Source organism: Marmota monax, unplaced genomic scaffold (genome assembly GCF_021218885.2).
Source record: "Marmota monax isolate L192 unplaced genomic scaffold, Marmota_monax_Labrador192_F-V1.1 WCK01_AAM20220418_F8-fsc00092, whole genome shotgun sequence".
NCBI lineage: Eukaryota > Metazoa > Chordata > Mammalia > Rodentia > Sciuridae > Marmota > Marmota monax.
The window spans coordinates 491757-504943 of NW_026692583.1; the positions used below are offsets into that span (position 1 = coordinate 491757).

Here is a 13187-nt window from a genome sequence, read left to right on the forward strand (position 1 = left end):
GTCACGGCCGGCCTGGACTAGGGTCTGGGCTTTCTTAACGGGAGTCCGTGTCTCTTAATGGGCGCAGGGGCAGCAGTGGCCTCGGGTGGACGGCAGACTGCACAGCAGGTGTGGGAAGCCTGATGGGCACATGGTGAGTGGCCATCTTGGTTGTCAGCCTGGGCCACATCAGGACACCAGATTGCCACCAGCACCAGGAGCAAGAAGCAAGAGCCCCCGTCCCTGGGGCGTCCTCGCGTCCCCCTCCTGGGACGTAGCTGAGGAGATTGCTCTGAGCCAACTTGGGCTTTTGCTTGGTACCAGGTGGGACTTTTGGGCAGGTGCCCCTGCCGCTGGCACCAGCAGCCCCCGTGCAAGCACCCCCCCCCCGCCTCGCCCGTGGCTAGAACTGCTGGTGGCCCCCGGCCGGGCTGGGCTGGGCTGGCCAAGCCACCAGGAGCATCATGTGCCAGCCCATGTGCACACGCTTTCCTTCCTCTGGAGGGACAGCCAGGCCAGTTACGGTGTGTAGTGTCCCCTGCCAGCCGTGTCTGGGAGTGCTGCGTGCGCCAGCGTGAGCCTCCAGGGGCTCCCGGTGTCCCCAGCTCTTCCTGTTGTGGCTGAGTCCATGTGAGTCTCGGGCCCTCTGTCCCACTTCCTGCCCAGGAGCTTGGCCTCGCAGCTCTGTGCCCAGGGCGCGTGGGCAGGTCGGGATGAGCCGACACCTGTGTTGCTCCATCCTCTGCAGGGCCTGTGGGGAGCGGCCAGGCGCCCCGGGAGGCGGGAGGAGCCACAACCTGGGGTGCAGGCGGCCCTGGCGCAGCTCCCGGTTTCTTAAAGAAGCCAGAAACCTGGAATCTCTCTTTGATTTCCAGATATCGTCCACAAATTCCAATACCATGTGGCCCAAAGCTCCTCTGGCCCATGGTCTGGCCTCTGCCCAGGAGGCAGAGGCCGGCTCTGAAGTCTGTTTGGGGATCTTTTCATGGGGGGGCAGTGTCAGACACTTTTAAGTCACTTTAAAGAACTCGCTGCTATGAAAACCTTGAGGCAGACCTGTAAAGAGGACAGAGGCTGCCCGGCCTCGGGGACGGGCCTCATCGAGCCTCCTGCTCTTTCTAGTTGGGCTGCGGCACCTGTGAGCCAAGGTCTCCTTTGTCTCTGGCCCCTCTCTGACTTTATGACATCAGCACACCCCCCGAGGCCAGAGTCCTGAGCCTTTCCTAGAGTCCCACACGCTGCTGCTGGCCAGGGACCTCACTTTGAGGACCGCAGCTCCTGCAGCAGGACCGTGGGGGAGCCACACCAGGGGCAGGAGACCCCGAGCATTGCCCTGGGGCCAGGGGTGCTTTCAGAACAGCACCTGCTCCAGAGCTCCCGACTTCCCAGGCCTCCACCCTGGGCCTCTGCCTGGGCTCTCAGCCCTTTGCTCCACCGCCATCAGCACAGAGGATGGGCGCCGACAGGGTCTGTCCCTGCCCAGCCTGGGAACTTCTGGGCTGCTTCTGCTCTCTGTGTGTGCATCCCCTGGGAACCCGGGGGCCTCGAGGCTGCCCAGGGGGAGGGGCAGCGGGCCTGCCAGGGTCTGGGACCCGATGAAGGCACCACACCCTTCCCGGTGCCGCTCGCTGGCTTCCTTCCTAACACTGGAGTCCTGTCCAGCAGGGTCGGAGGTCACCAGGAGCCGTGGTCAGCAGGGAAGATCCTGGATCCCCTTTTGGAGAACAAAGGGCCCGCTGGGCCACTGGAAGGCGGCCCTCCCCACTGCTGCCCGTCCCTCCTGGGCAGCTCGGGAGAAGCGCACAGGGTCCCCAGTGGGTGTGGCAGCACATCCTGGCTCCCCCAGGGGCTCCGTCCTGATTCTGGGGACCGGGAACACACTGCCCTGTGGGGAGAACGTGACGAGGCCCAGGGTCTGAGATGCAGAGGCCACCCTGGGTCACCCAGGTGGCCCTGTGTCCTCCACGGGTGCTTATGAGAGGAGGTGGGAGGCAGAGGAGGACTGAGTGGACCGGGGGTCAGTGCTGCCGGGACAAGCTGCGGACCACGGGTACCCCTGGGTGCTGGGGCGGGCCTGTGCGCCCAGGGAGGGCAGGGGACACTGGAGCTGCTGTCGGCTGTGGCTCAGCTCTGTTTCGGCAGGGCCTCCCTGGAGGGCACTCACTGCCCCGAGAGCCGGGAAAGCACAGGTAGGGTCCCTGGGGCTGGTGGAATGACATCTGGACACATAGAGTGACGTTCTAAGGGGTCAGATGCTGCTTTGGAAATTCTCAAAAATTTAAAAGCTGACGTTCGGAGGCGGTGGAGTCACGCCGAGGACACGGACATGTTTTTCCTTTTGTCTAAATAAAGCTCCTGGGGGGACCTGGCAGGCGGGCTGTGACCCGGGGACCTGCGACCTTTGTTTTTGAAGGACTTTCTGTTCCAGAACAATCCCAGGTTCAGAGGAAATCTGGGAGGACAGGGCAGGGTCTGTGCCCAGCTCCCCCCGGGGCTGACACCGGGACCTGGCTCGGCACCTTAGGGACCATAAGGAACCGTGTGGGCACACTGTGGAAGCCACAGCCGCTCCTTGTCCCCTCCCAGGACTCTGGCTCCTGTGCTCACGTCTCCTTGGTCTCCTGGGTCTGCGCCGTTGGTTCTCATGACTGGGCCGTCCTGAGGAGCCCCGGCTGGGGCTTGGTGGGCCCCCTGCTGGGCTTGTGTGACTGTCCTCTCCCTGTCCGGTCGGTGGGGGGTGTGGGCAGAAGAGCCCGGGTCCCTCTGGCCCACATCAGCCCGTGTGGCCCTGGAAGTGGGTCCTCCTGTTCTCCCCCGTTTAGCAGGTGAGGAAACCGGGCCTCGCACCTGTCTCCCAAGGTCCCCAGCAGCTGTCCTGGGGTCACCTTGCTGCCCTGGGATGGTGAAGTGCTTCAGAAGTCAGAGTTGACGGGCAGCAGGACCCGTGGGGCCTCTGTGGGCCTGGGACACCTTTGTCCCGGGAGCCGACCCCGGGCTGTGCTGGACACCCGGGAAGCACCCTCCTTGGCGGCAGGAAGGTTGTGCTGTAACGTCTTTCTCTGTACGAGATGGAGCGCCATGCTTGCCGGAGGGTACCCACTGGGGTGGGGTGGCAGTGCCCGAGAGCCAGTGCCACCTGCCCTGGCCCAGCCCTGGCCCTCCCTCAGCTCCCACCCGCCCCACGCCTCGCCCTCTGTGACCCCCGACCCAGGGGTCAGTGAAGGCAGCATCCAGCCTGGTGTCCCTGCCCCACACCGTCGCTGGCTGTGGCCTGTCCCTGTTGGGGGGCTTCCCCTGTGTGACTGTGTCACTATCTGTTGCCCGTTCTCTCATTGGTGGACTTGTGTGGTCCCTGCTGCCCGGCTGTTCCCAGTAAGGCTACTCTGAGGGGGACCGTCTTCGGTGGCCGTGAGGGTGCCTGGAGGTACCATTGCGGGTCGTTCAGTGTCCCCATGGAGACTGTGCCAGGTCCCCCCAGCTCCGGAGGAGCCTGGGGCTGCTGCACCCCCGGCCCTTCAGTCCAGCCATCCTGTGCAGGCCCAGGGTCCCAGCAGGCGCTGAGGGACATCCCCCGCCACCAGGCGCCTGGGGCTGGTGGGCGGCTTAGGACATCTGGGGACCCAGCCTCCTACCCTCTGCCCCACCAGCCTCTGGGTGTGGTCTCAATTCTCGGGGCACCTGTGGTCCCTGGTGGCTGCTCTGTCATGACTAATGCTGGGCGGCAGGAAGGGGACCGGCCCCCAGATGCATGGGAGTTCTGGTATGGATGGTGCCAGGGGGTCAAGCGGAGTGATGGGGGGCCACTTTGCAAAGGAGGGCTTTGTTTTGGTTTCTTCTTTTTGTCTGTTTTCCCACTGTGGCGGCTGGTCTCCAAGCCTGGGCAGAACCCAGCCTGCCGTCCACGCCTTGCCCGGAGGTGAGGAGGCTCAGAAAGGTCTCCTTGAGCAGGGGCTTCAGGCAGAGGGGCCACCTGCGTGGCCACCTTGGGGAGGCAGCTCCTGCTGGGGCAACGGCCTAGCAGAGGCCAGAGCTCAGGGCCACAGCGAGGCCAGCGTGGCTGGACAGAGGGAGCCACAGACGGGAGACGGAGCTGAGAGGGCGGCTATGGGAGCGCAGTTGTGCAAGACCCATGGGTCACTGCCAGGAATTCGGGAGCCACAGAGGGGCTGAGCAGGAGGACACCCTCTGGCTTGTGTCGAAAGGGTGATTCCGGGGGAGCCTGGGGTGGGGGGAAGCAGGGGAGACGGCTGCCCATGTCCAAGTAGTGGAGAAGAGGGGGCAGATCCAAGGCCCGTGGGCAGGAGGCCGGTGAGACCTGGAGCCAGGGGAGGGGTGGGGGGTGGTGACTAACTGGCTTGGGCGACGAGTTCTGGGACGTGCGTGGGTTTCTGAGAAAGATTTTTTTTAATTCTTCTTACCTTTGCCCTTCAAAAGCAAAAGAAATTAGAGCATTTGTCAAAGGCGTGGTGTCCCCAAGGCTCAGACTGGTCCTCTCTGCTCATTCTTCCCGCTGGCCACGGCTGAGCCCTGGGAGCCCTGGGATCTGTGTGTGGCTGGTGACCAACAGGAGCAGGCAGGATCTGTCCTGTCCCAGATCTGGGCCTCCAAGGTCAGCATGGCTCCTGGGCCAGGGTGTGTGGTCACTCTGGAGTCCTCTTCCTGTTATCCCTGGAGGGGGAGTTGGCCTGTGTATTGACCGCCTGCGTCAATGATTGACTGTGCGACTCCCGCGCACCCGAGCTGGGGAGGCCCAGGAGAGGTGGGGACCCTGGCCTGACGGGGACGAAGAACCTGGGGCCTGGTCTTCCCTGCACCTCTGGCCTCAGCGAGGCCTTTGGCCTCCGAGCCTCCGTGTCCACACCTGTGAATTGGGCCGCTGACCCTTTAGTGAGCTGGCCTGGGCAGAGTGCGTTCTGACCCGTCTGTGCTGGGGAGGGTCCATGAGGTCCTCTGCGCCCCTCTGGTCCCCAGCGTCTCAGGGGCAGGACCCGTGTCTTTCATCTTTGTGTCTTTAGATCTCACGAGCGCCTGGCAGGGCGTGAGGGATGTGCGGTGGACGAACTGGGCTCCTGATGACATCAGAGCAGGGTCCTTGGGGGCTTTATTCAGGAGGTGGCCCCTGGGGACTGGGGCTTGGCTCCAGGGCACAGCAGGAGGGCAGAGGCTGGCTGGAGAGGGTGGCGTTTGGCGTGGAGAGCCGAGGTGGGCCTTGGACTGGCCAGAGTGGCGGGAGCCCACTGGTAGTTTCTGCCCGACGTCAAGCGCCACCTGTGTGCGCACTGTAGCCTGCCCCTCGGCCTTCACAGCCACCTTGTCCCCACCCACCCCTGCTCCTGGTCCAGCCAGCCCGTCTGTTTTCGGTCTCGTAGACTTGCCTGTTGGGGCCGTCCCTCCAGCGGGGTCAGGCAGAGTGGCCCGTCTGTAGCTGTCTGAGCACCGTGCGTCCAGGGCTGGTCTCGGGGCGGTGGGTGTCCATGTCCGTGCCTGGATCCCTGGGGACGCATCTTGTTTCTCCTCTCCTTTGCTCTCTGGACATCTGAGTTGTCCCTTTTGGCTACTGCGAGCAGAGCTGTGGGGACCTTGGTGAGCGTGGTCATGAGAGGGCAGGGTCTTCAGTTCTTTCCAGGGCCCTCCTGGGGGTGGCGGGGAATGTGGCAATCTGGTGCCCTGGTGGCAAGCTCTGCCAGCCCCGGCGTCCTCAGCAGCATCCCACAGGAGGCCGGGTTCCCATCTGCCCGGCCTCGCCCATCCTCCTTCATTCCCAGTTTTTAAAAACCGATTCCATCCTGTGGGTGGGAAGTGGCCTCTCTGGGACCCTGATCTGCGTCTCTGCGGGGCACCTTGCAGGGGCTCCCTGGCCGCTTGTGTCATCTGTGCAGAATCATCTGCTGGGTCCTGGCCTGTCCGCAGTAGATCTTTTATATTTACAAAGATCACATTATGGTTCCTGGACTATCTTGCGAGGCGTGGCCTGGACGTGGAAGGCCACGCTTATCCCAAGGACATAGCACTGTCAGCTTTCCACACAGCACACAGCTCTGGTGACCAGCGTCCAGACCAAGAAATGGGGTTTGCTCCTGAAGAGCCCTCTTGCCGCTCCCCACACCAGACGGCCATTCTCTTTTTTCAATCCTTGTTTTGAGACAGGGTCTCCATAGCTGCTCAGGTTGGCCTTGAACTTGCAACCCTCCGCCTCTGCCTGCTGAGTCCCGGGGATCCCAGGTGTGGCCTCCGCGCCCACGACCCAGGGCGATTCTTACTGGGCCTCTCTGTCCGTCTGTGCTGAGCCTCAGTCCTCACCCGCTGCCTTGGTCTCACCTTCTTTTCACGTGATGTGACTGTGTTATGTTTTAAAGGTAGCGATGACACCTGCCCTTTGCTTTTACCCCCAATGTTCTGGATGCAGTGGACACGGCAGGTCATGGGTGTGCCAGGGACAGCAGTGCACTCGGGTATGGCACAGTCAGACGCGGCTCCCACATGTTGAGTGTGAAACTCGATGAACTTAGGGCTGCTTTATTCAGAAAAGCTCCAAACTGAGGAAGCAAGTGGGTGGGTGGACAGCTGGGTCACTGTGGAGCCCTGGTGGCCAGAAGGAGAGGAAGCAGGAAAGACGCACGTGGGGACATCAAGCTGGCCAGAGGCGCTGACGCAGAGCAGAGCGTGCTGCGCGAGGAGCTGTGTGGGGCCCTCGGGTCTCTGCTGGTTTCAGAAGCAGAACATTTTTGACACATGTGGAGACTTCATGCGAAGATTTGGATCAGCAGATCTCAAACAGGAAGTGGACTCGTGGGGGCCAGGGGCTGGAGGGACTGGGGAGTGACTCCTGCTGGGGACGGAGAGGAGAGAATGTTCTGGAAGTAGGCAGTGGTGAAGGCTGCACCGCTCTGGGTTTGCTGAGTCACAGCACCGTGCCCTCCATGTGGGCAGGGGACACGGCACAGATCCTAATAAAGCCGTTAAAAACACCAGTGTCACGTTTTCAAGCCTCATCTTTCGTGTTTGTCCTTCTCAGGGGACAATTTGATTCTTTTTTCCTTGGTGCTGGGGATTGAACCCAGGGGCACTCACCACTGAGCCACATCCCCAGCCCCTTTATATTTTATTTAGAGATGGAGTCTCACTGAGAAGCTTAGAGCCTCACTAAATTGCTGAGGCTGGCTTTGAACTCATGATCCTCTTGCCTCAGCCTCCCAAGCCACTGGGATTGCACTTTACCCTGCACAGACTTGGGATTACAGGCGTGCGCCACCGCGCCCGGCTTGACGAGTTTTATCTCAGGTGTGTACCTCACCTGTGTGGCCTCCACAATCAAGATCTAGGACATTCCATCTCCCAGTGCCTGTGTGCAGTCCTGGCCCCTGGCGACCACTGGTCTGGTGTCTGTCTCTCTGTTTTTTTTTTCTGTTTTCCAGAATGTCAGACGAACACAGAGTGTGTGGTTTTTGCGTCTGGTCTCTTCCCACTTGGGGTAATGCGTTGGGGGCTCACCATGTTATGGCACGTGCTGGTAGTTGGATCCTTTTTATTGCTGGGTGGGTTCTGTCGTCTCAGGGTGTGGTGGTTTTTCTGCTGACGGGTATTTGGGTCACTTCCATACATCATCATTTTAAATACATACTGTCACTGAGGGACATTTAGGACGGTTCTGTGTCAGAGGTGGCTCAGACTTTGCCCGGGCTGTGTCCTTTGCTGGGGACTCCCTCCCACTCTAGCTGGCAAAGCCTGACTTGTGTTTTAATACCCAGCCCAGGTGTCCCCTCCTCCCCACAGCCTTTCTGCCTTCTATCTGCAAAGGACTTGAAGGGCCTGTTGGGTTGGAGGGAGGGAGTGGCATCCATCAGGACGTACCTGCCATTCTCTCCCATCTCCAGGGAGGTGATCTTTGGCCTGGGGAGGGGGGACCAGGACAGTACCACAGAACCAGCCTGTTTGGCAAGAGCCCGTGTCTGTGCTCCCCGAACTGCTATCTAATCAGCTGCCTGGCCCAGGTGGCCCTGGTTCACTGTGACTGAGAGGAGAGCATCCTGCTGGTCAGAAGCAGGGCAAAGTCCGTACCCAACCCAGAGTGCCGGTGTGCAGAGGGGTTACCTCAGGCCAGGGGACAATGTGGCTCACCTTCTGGATGCCGGGCGCTCGGTGGACCCTCTCCTGGGCACTTTACCTGCACAGACTCGTCCAAGCCCACAGCAGCCCACGGGTGGATGGTGACCTTATGCACGTTGTAGGGTTGAGGAAACAGAGAGGGATGGTGACTTGCTTACGGCCACCAAGTCAGAGGGGTGAGCCGGGCCTATACCCTGCCTGCAGGAAGTGCCAAATGAGTGGGCTGGGGCCCTGGAGCCCCTTCTGTGGGAGAGATGGACCAGTGGCTATCTGGTGACTTCTTGTTTCAGCCTGTTTGACTCCAGGACCAGTTTGAGCAGGCCCAGGGATCAGGCAAGCTGGGCCCCAGGGCTTCTCAAGGCTTCTCCGCCTCCTCAAGAAGCTGGGCTGGGGAGGAGGCCGGTGGGGGGCTGGTGCGCCTGGTTTTCAAATGGCTTTATTGAGGGGTCACAGACACAGAAGGCGTGTGTGTTGAGCGTATCCGATGTGTCACAGGCACGCCCGCCAGCACATCACGGCACCAAGCACGTCCCCCCTCCCAGATCCCCTCTGTCCTTCAGTGCTGCGGACACAGGATTGTGACCTGTGCTCGTGAGGACTTCTCCAGGGCCCTGGGCTCTCTTTGTCTTTTCAAGCCCTCTAAGGAGCTAGAAGTCACAGTCATGCTGTTCTTCTGTCAGAAGTGGACACTGGGATGGCTCGGTGTGTCTGAGGAGCTGGGCACTGTCCAGTGACTGGTTTAGCACAGGGCCTGGGGCTGAAGGGTTTCCACTGCCCAGGGCACCTGCAGAGGGGGCACGAGGTGGGAGGATGATGCAGGGTCCCCTCGTGTGGCTGTGGGTAGGTGGGACTGAGACCTCCTGGGGGGCTGAGTCCCTGCCTGGGCTGCTTCTCTGGGCCACAGTGGGTAGTTCCACCAGCCATGCCAGGGGGGAGCGCAGTGGCCTGGCACAGGACCCCCAGGGGGGGTTCTTGCTGCTGTCAGTGCTCAGCCCTCCCCTCCCCTGAGTGTCCCTGGGCACTGGATGCCCAGTTTATTGGGGCAGCCCTGCAGGGGACAGCACAGGGGCAGACATGGTTAGCAATGGACACTTAGAGGATCCCGGTCTTCTCAGGAGAGCCCTCCAGGCTAGACTTCATGGCATTGGAGGAAGCCATCATCACCCACGTGCCGCAAAGGCCCACTAGCAGAGCTATGGCCATGGTGTCGCGGCCCTGCTGTACAGAAGGAGATTCAGACCCACGCTCTACTTCCTCCAGGGGACACGTTACCGGGTCTGGACTGCGGGCTCTGGCCTTCTGCCTCTTCGGGGCCTTTGCCTGTGGATTAGGGTTGGGGACTGTGGGAGCAGATGTCCTTGTCCTGGAAGGCTGTGTTCAAAGACTGTGGGAGGTGATGCAAGCTGCCCTGGCTGCCTGGCTTTGTGACACATTGGGCTGCATCTGATAGGCCTGCTGCTGGGCAGAGATAGAGATTACAGGCCAGGTGCACTGCTGGCCTCTTTCCTTCGGCCCTTTAGGACAATTTGGTATTTTTGCCAAGCATCAGGAATCAGTTTTCATAAAAACTTCCGTATTTTGGGCTTTTCATGGACTTCTCTGCTCTCACCTCCTGCCTTCTCCCCTCAAATGCTGGCTCCTGTCTCAGAGCTTTGCACCAGCTGTAGTTGCTGGAGCACCCTCACCCCTGGGTTCCTGTCCCCCACTACCTTGGTTCTTATTTGGGATTTGGCTTGTGTATTTGTACATTTCAGTCCCTGGTGACTGTCTGGAGTCCCACCCTCTCCCCTCCCCGTGCTTTCTCTGGGCTCCGTCACAGCACCTCTCTGGCCCAGGGGTCAGCGCCTGCCTTGCCGGCTGGGGAGGGGCTGTCTTGCTTGCGCGCCCACCCCAGCTCCAAGTCGTGAGTGGAGGAGGTGCTGGGCCAGGCGGAGCCCCGCCACCCTCTCCTGCCAGCGTCCACCCCTGTAGGTGATGCTGCCCCAGCCCCCCGGCAGCCCCCCCCCGCAGCCCCGCTGCAGCCCCCAGACCCTGGTAGGATCGGGCCACCCCGTGGCTGCTCCAGCCCCTCCTGCCCATGCAGGACCCTCCTGACCGCCCGCCTTCCCACCCACAGAACGTGCGCATCGACCCCAGCAGCCTTTCCTTCAGCATGTGGAAGGAGATCCCCGTGCCCTTCTACCTGTCTGTCTACTTCTTCGAGGTGCTCAACCCCGAGGAGATCCTGAAGGGCCGGAAGCCGGAGGTGCAGGAGCGTGGGCCCTACGTGTACAGGTGAGGAGGGCGGGGCCTCGGGGTGGGGCGGGGCCTCTATGGATGGGCGTGGCCTCTGAGCATGGGGAGGGGCCTCAGGGCTGCAGCGGGCCGCTGTGGTGAGCAGGGCCTCAGAAGAATGGGGCGGGGCCCCATTCTCAGAAGTTGGGGCAGGGCTCAGGGATGGGGGGGCCTCAGAGGGTGGGCTCAGATGAATGGGGCGGGGCCTCAGAGGGATGGGGCGGGGCCTCAGGGACAGGGTAGGGCTGCTTGCTGAGTGCAGACTGGTTCCGCAGCAGGCTGGGCGCACAGAGGAAGCTGCGTGCTGGCTAGTTCTTCATGGAGTTGGTAGGCAGGGCCTATGAATGACACACGCTCGCACCCAGAGCAGCCCAGAGCCAGCACCTCCATCCCAACCCCGTGTGTGGTGGAGGACAGGGAGGGCCAGCAGGAGATGGGACCAGCATTTGTAGCTCGTGCTGACCCAGTGCCTGGGTTGTGCCTTTGCTCTCTGGCCTTGCTTGTACCTGGCTGTGGCCCCAGGGGTGATTTTAACCCGGAGCCTCAGTTTGTCCCAGTGCAGTCCAGGGATGAGGACGGCACATGGTGTCAGTGTCAGGCCATCCTGTGCTGCCCAAGTCAGGACAGAGGAGTTGCCATAAGACTCCTGAGATGTGGGGACACTTGCTAGGAGTGGCCACACCTTTTTATGAACTGTTTTACACAGAACCCTGTCTCCACACAGGAGCAGCGAGGCCAGTGGTGTGGGGATCCCAGGCTTGGCCGCCTGCCCTGCCTGAGCCTTGGACTGTTAATTGTGGCTGAGGGAGCCGGGCCCCCCGAGGAGTGGCTGGCTTCCCGGGCTGGGCAGGCAGAGTGTGTTCCCATTGGCTGGGGGCACAGTCTGGTTCTGAGGAGCCCAGGCTGGAAGCTCAAACGTGCCTGAGGTTTGGCAGTTGGGCACGCTGGCCAGGGCACAGCCCATGGCACATACAGGACCCACTGCAATGGCCAGAGCAGTTTCCAAGACGTGGGGGATGGCAGGAACATGGGGGTCCCATGTGACCCTCTGCCCTGCTCCATGCCTGGCTCTGCCTCAGGGAGCCTCTGCTGAAGTGCACTTGGAGCTGACCCTGGCTGGCTGCAGCTCACGCTTGCTCCTTGTGCCCATGACCTGCCTCAGGTGCATGTGCCAGGCACCATGCTGGTCCACTGTGGGAGCCGCAGAGGAGGCCTTCCGTGGTGGGAGCAAACCAGTGGGCAAGGTCAGGCTTTGGGCCTGCGTGGGAGGGTAACAGCTGGTGGGGGTCTGGACTTGTTTCTGGGGGCAGACATCAGCAGCTGGGTCTGATGGCGGGTCAGGGACAACCTCTGCAAAGGGGGCATTTGCTGGAGCTGAGTGGCAGGAAGGGGTTCTGGGGGAGGAGGGTCCTGGGCAGAGTGTGTGCCAAGGCCCCGAGGCAGGGAAGGTGGCCTGCACTGCTGGAGTGCCGTGAACCAGGGCAGAGCGGAGGAGCCCAGGCCTGAGAAGGAGTGGGTGGGATGGTGAGGACCTCAGGCTGCCCTGGGAGCTTGGTGGGTCCTATAGGTGAAGGCAGGTGGGGTCACGCAACGCATTCTCCTCTTTGGAGGGGTTGAGAGGTGAGACAGTACTGACCATGGCAGCTAGTGTTACGTGGTGCTCTGGGCACCGGGCGACGGTTTTGGTGGCTGTGCGTGTTTAGACCCACTTACCCTTCGCACAGCCTGATGAAGCAAGTCTCTCCTGCTCCGTACGCTGGAACACTGAGGCTCAGGGAGTCAGTGGTGAGGGCGGGGTCCAGCCCTGGCCCTGGGGCACATCCCCAGCCAAGTGCTTCCTGCAGGCCTTGAAGGAGGGGCTGGCGTGGTCACCTGGTGGACACGGATGCCAGGTGGAGGGAGGTGTCGGGATCGAGGTGCTTTCTGGAGGTGACTCAGATGAGGGTGACGGCAAGCAGAGCCAGGCTGTGTGGACAAGGCTGTGCGTCCTGCAGTGGGCAGACAGTGGGGCGGACAGGCAGCAGCTGGCCATGCTCAGCTTTGGTGCCGTCTGGTCGGGAGGTGCCCCTCCCCAGGGAGTCAAGGTGGGTGCTGCTGGGGGCTGTGGGGAGCACCCTCCAGCGGCCGCTCTCCCTGCAGAGAATTCAGGCACAAGATCAACATCACCTTCAACAACAATGACACGGTGTCCTTCCGGGAGCACCGCAGCTTCCAGTTCCAGCCCGCCAAGTCCCAAGGCTCTGAGAGCGACTACATCGTCCTGCCCAACATCCTGGTCCTGGTGAGGCTGCTGGCCAGGGCCCTCTTCCCGGGAGCGTGCGGGCGCTGGCTGGAGGGGCACTAGGTACAGGTGGGAGAATAGGGTGCCCGGATCCGCACTGGCTCCTCCTCTGGCCAGCCTGCCCCTTGGGGTGGTCAAGGCCAGGGTCAAGGCCAGCAGAGGGGACCCACCACTCCCGGGCCCTCCTGGGCCTGGCTTCCCCCTGGAGGGGCCATGTGCAGTCCTGACGCGGTGTCCATCTCTGGGGTCTGCAGGGTGCTGCGATGATGATGGAGAACAGGCCCATGAGTCTGAAGCTGATGATGACCTTGGCGTTCAGCACCCTAGGGGAGCGAGCCTTCATGAACCGCACTGTGGGCGAGATCATGTGGGGCTACGACGACCCCCTCGTGAATCTCATCAACAAGTACTTCCCAGACATGCTCCCCTTGAAGGGCAAGTTCGGGTTGTTTGCTGAGGTAAGTGTGACCCACGCAGCTTGGAAACCAGTGACTGGCTGAATTTGCAGCTGGCTGGGTAGAGACTCTGACGGATGAGTGTAAGCAAA

At 61.7% G+C, this 13187-nt stretch overlaps 1 protein-coding gene across 2 annotated transcripts in view; it reads left to right on the forward strand.

Moving 5' to 3' along the window:
- Positions 1-13187, forward strand: part of Scarb1 (scavenger receptor class B member 1) — a 56501-nt gene that overhangs the window by 18440 nt on the left and 24874 nt on the right. For both annotated transcript variants that reach the window (XM_046446000.2, XM_046445999.2), the window contains exons 2-4: positions 10202-10359; positions 12499-12640; positions 12895-13098. In XM_046446000.2, coding sequence (XP_046301956.1) covers positions 10202-10359; positions 12499-12640; positions 12895-13098 — 504 coding nt within the window. The remainder of the gene's footprint in view (positions 1-10201; positions 10360-12498; positions 12641-12894; positions 13099-13187) is intronic.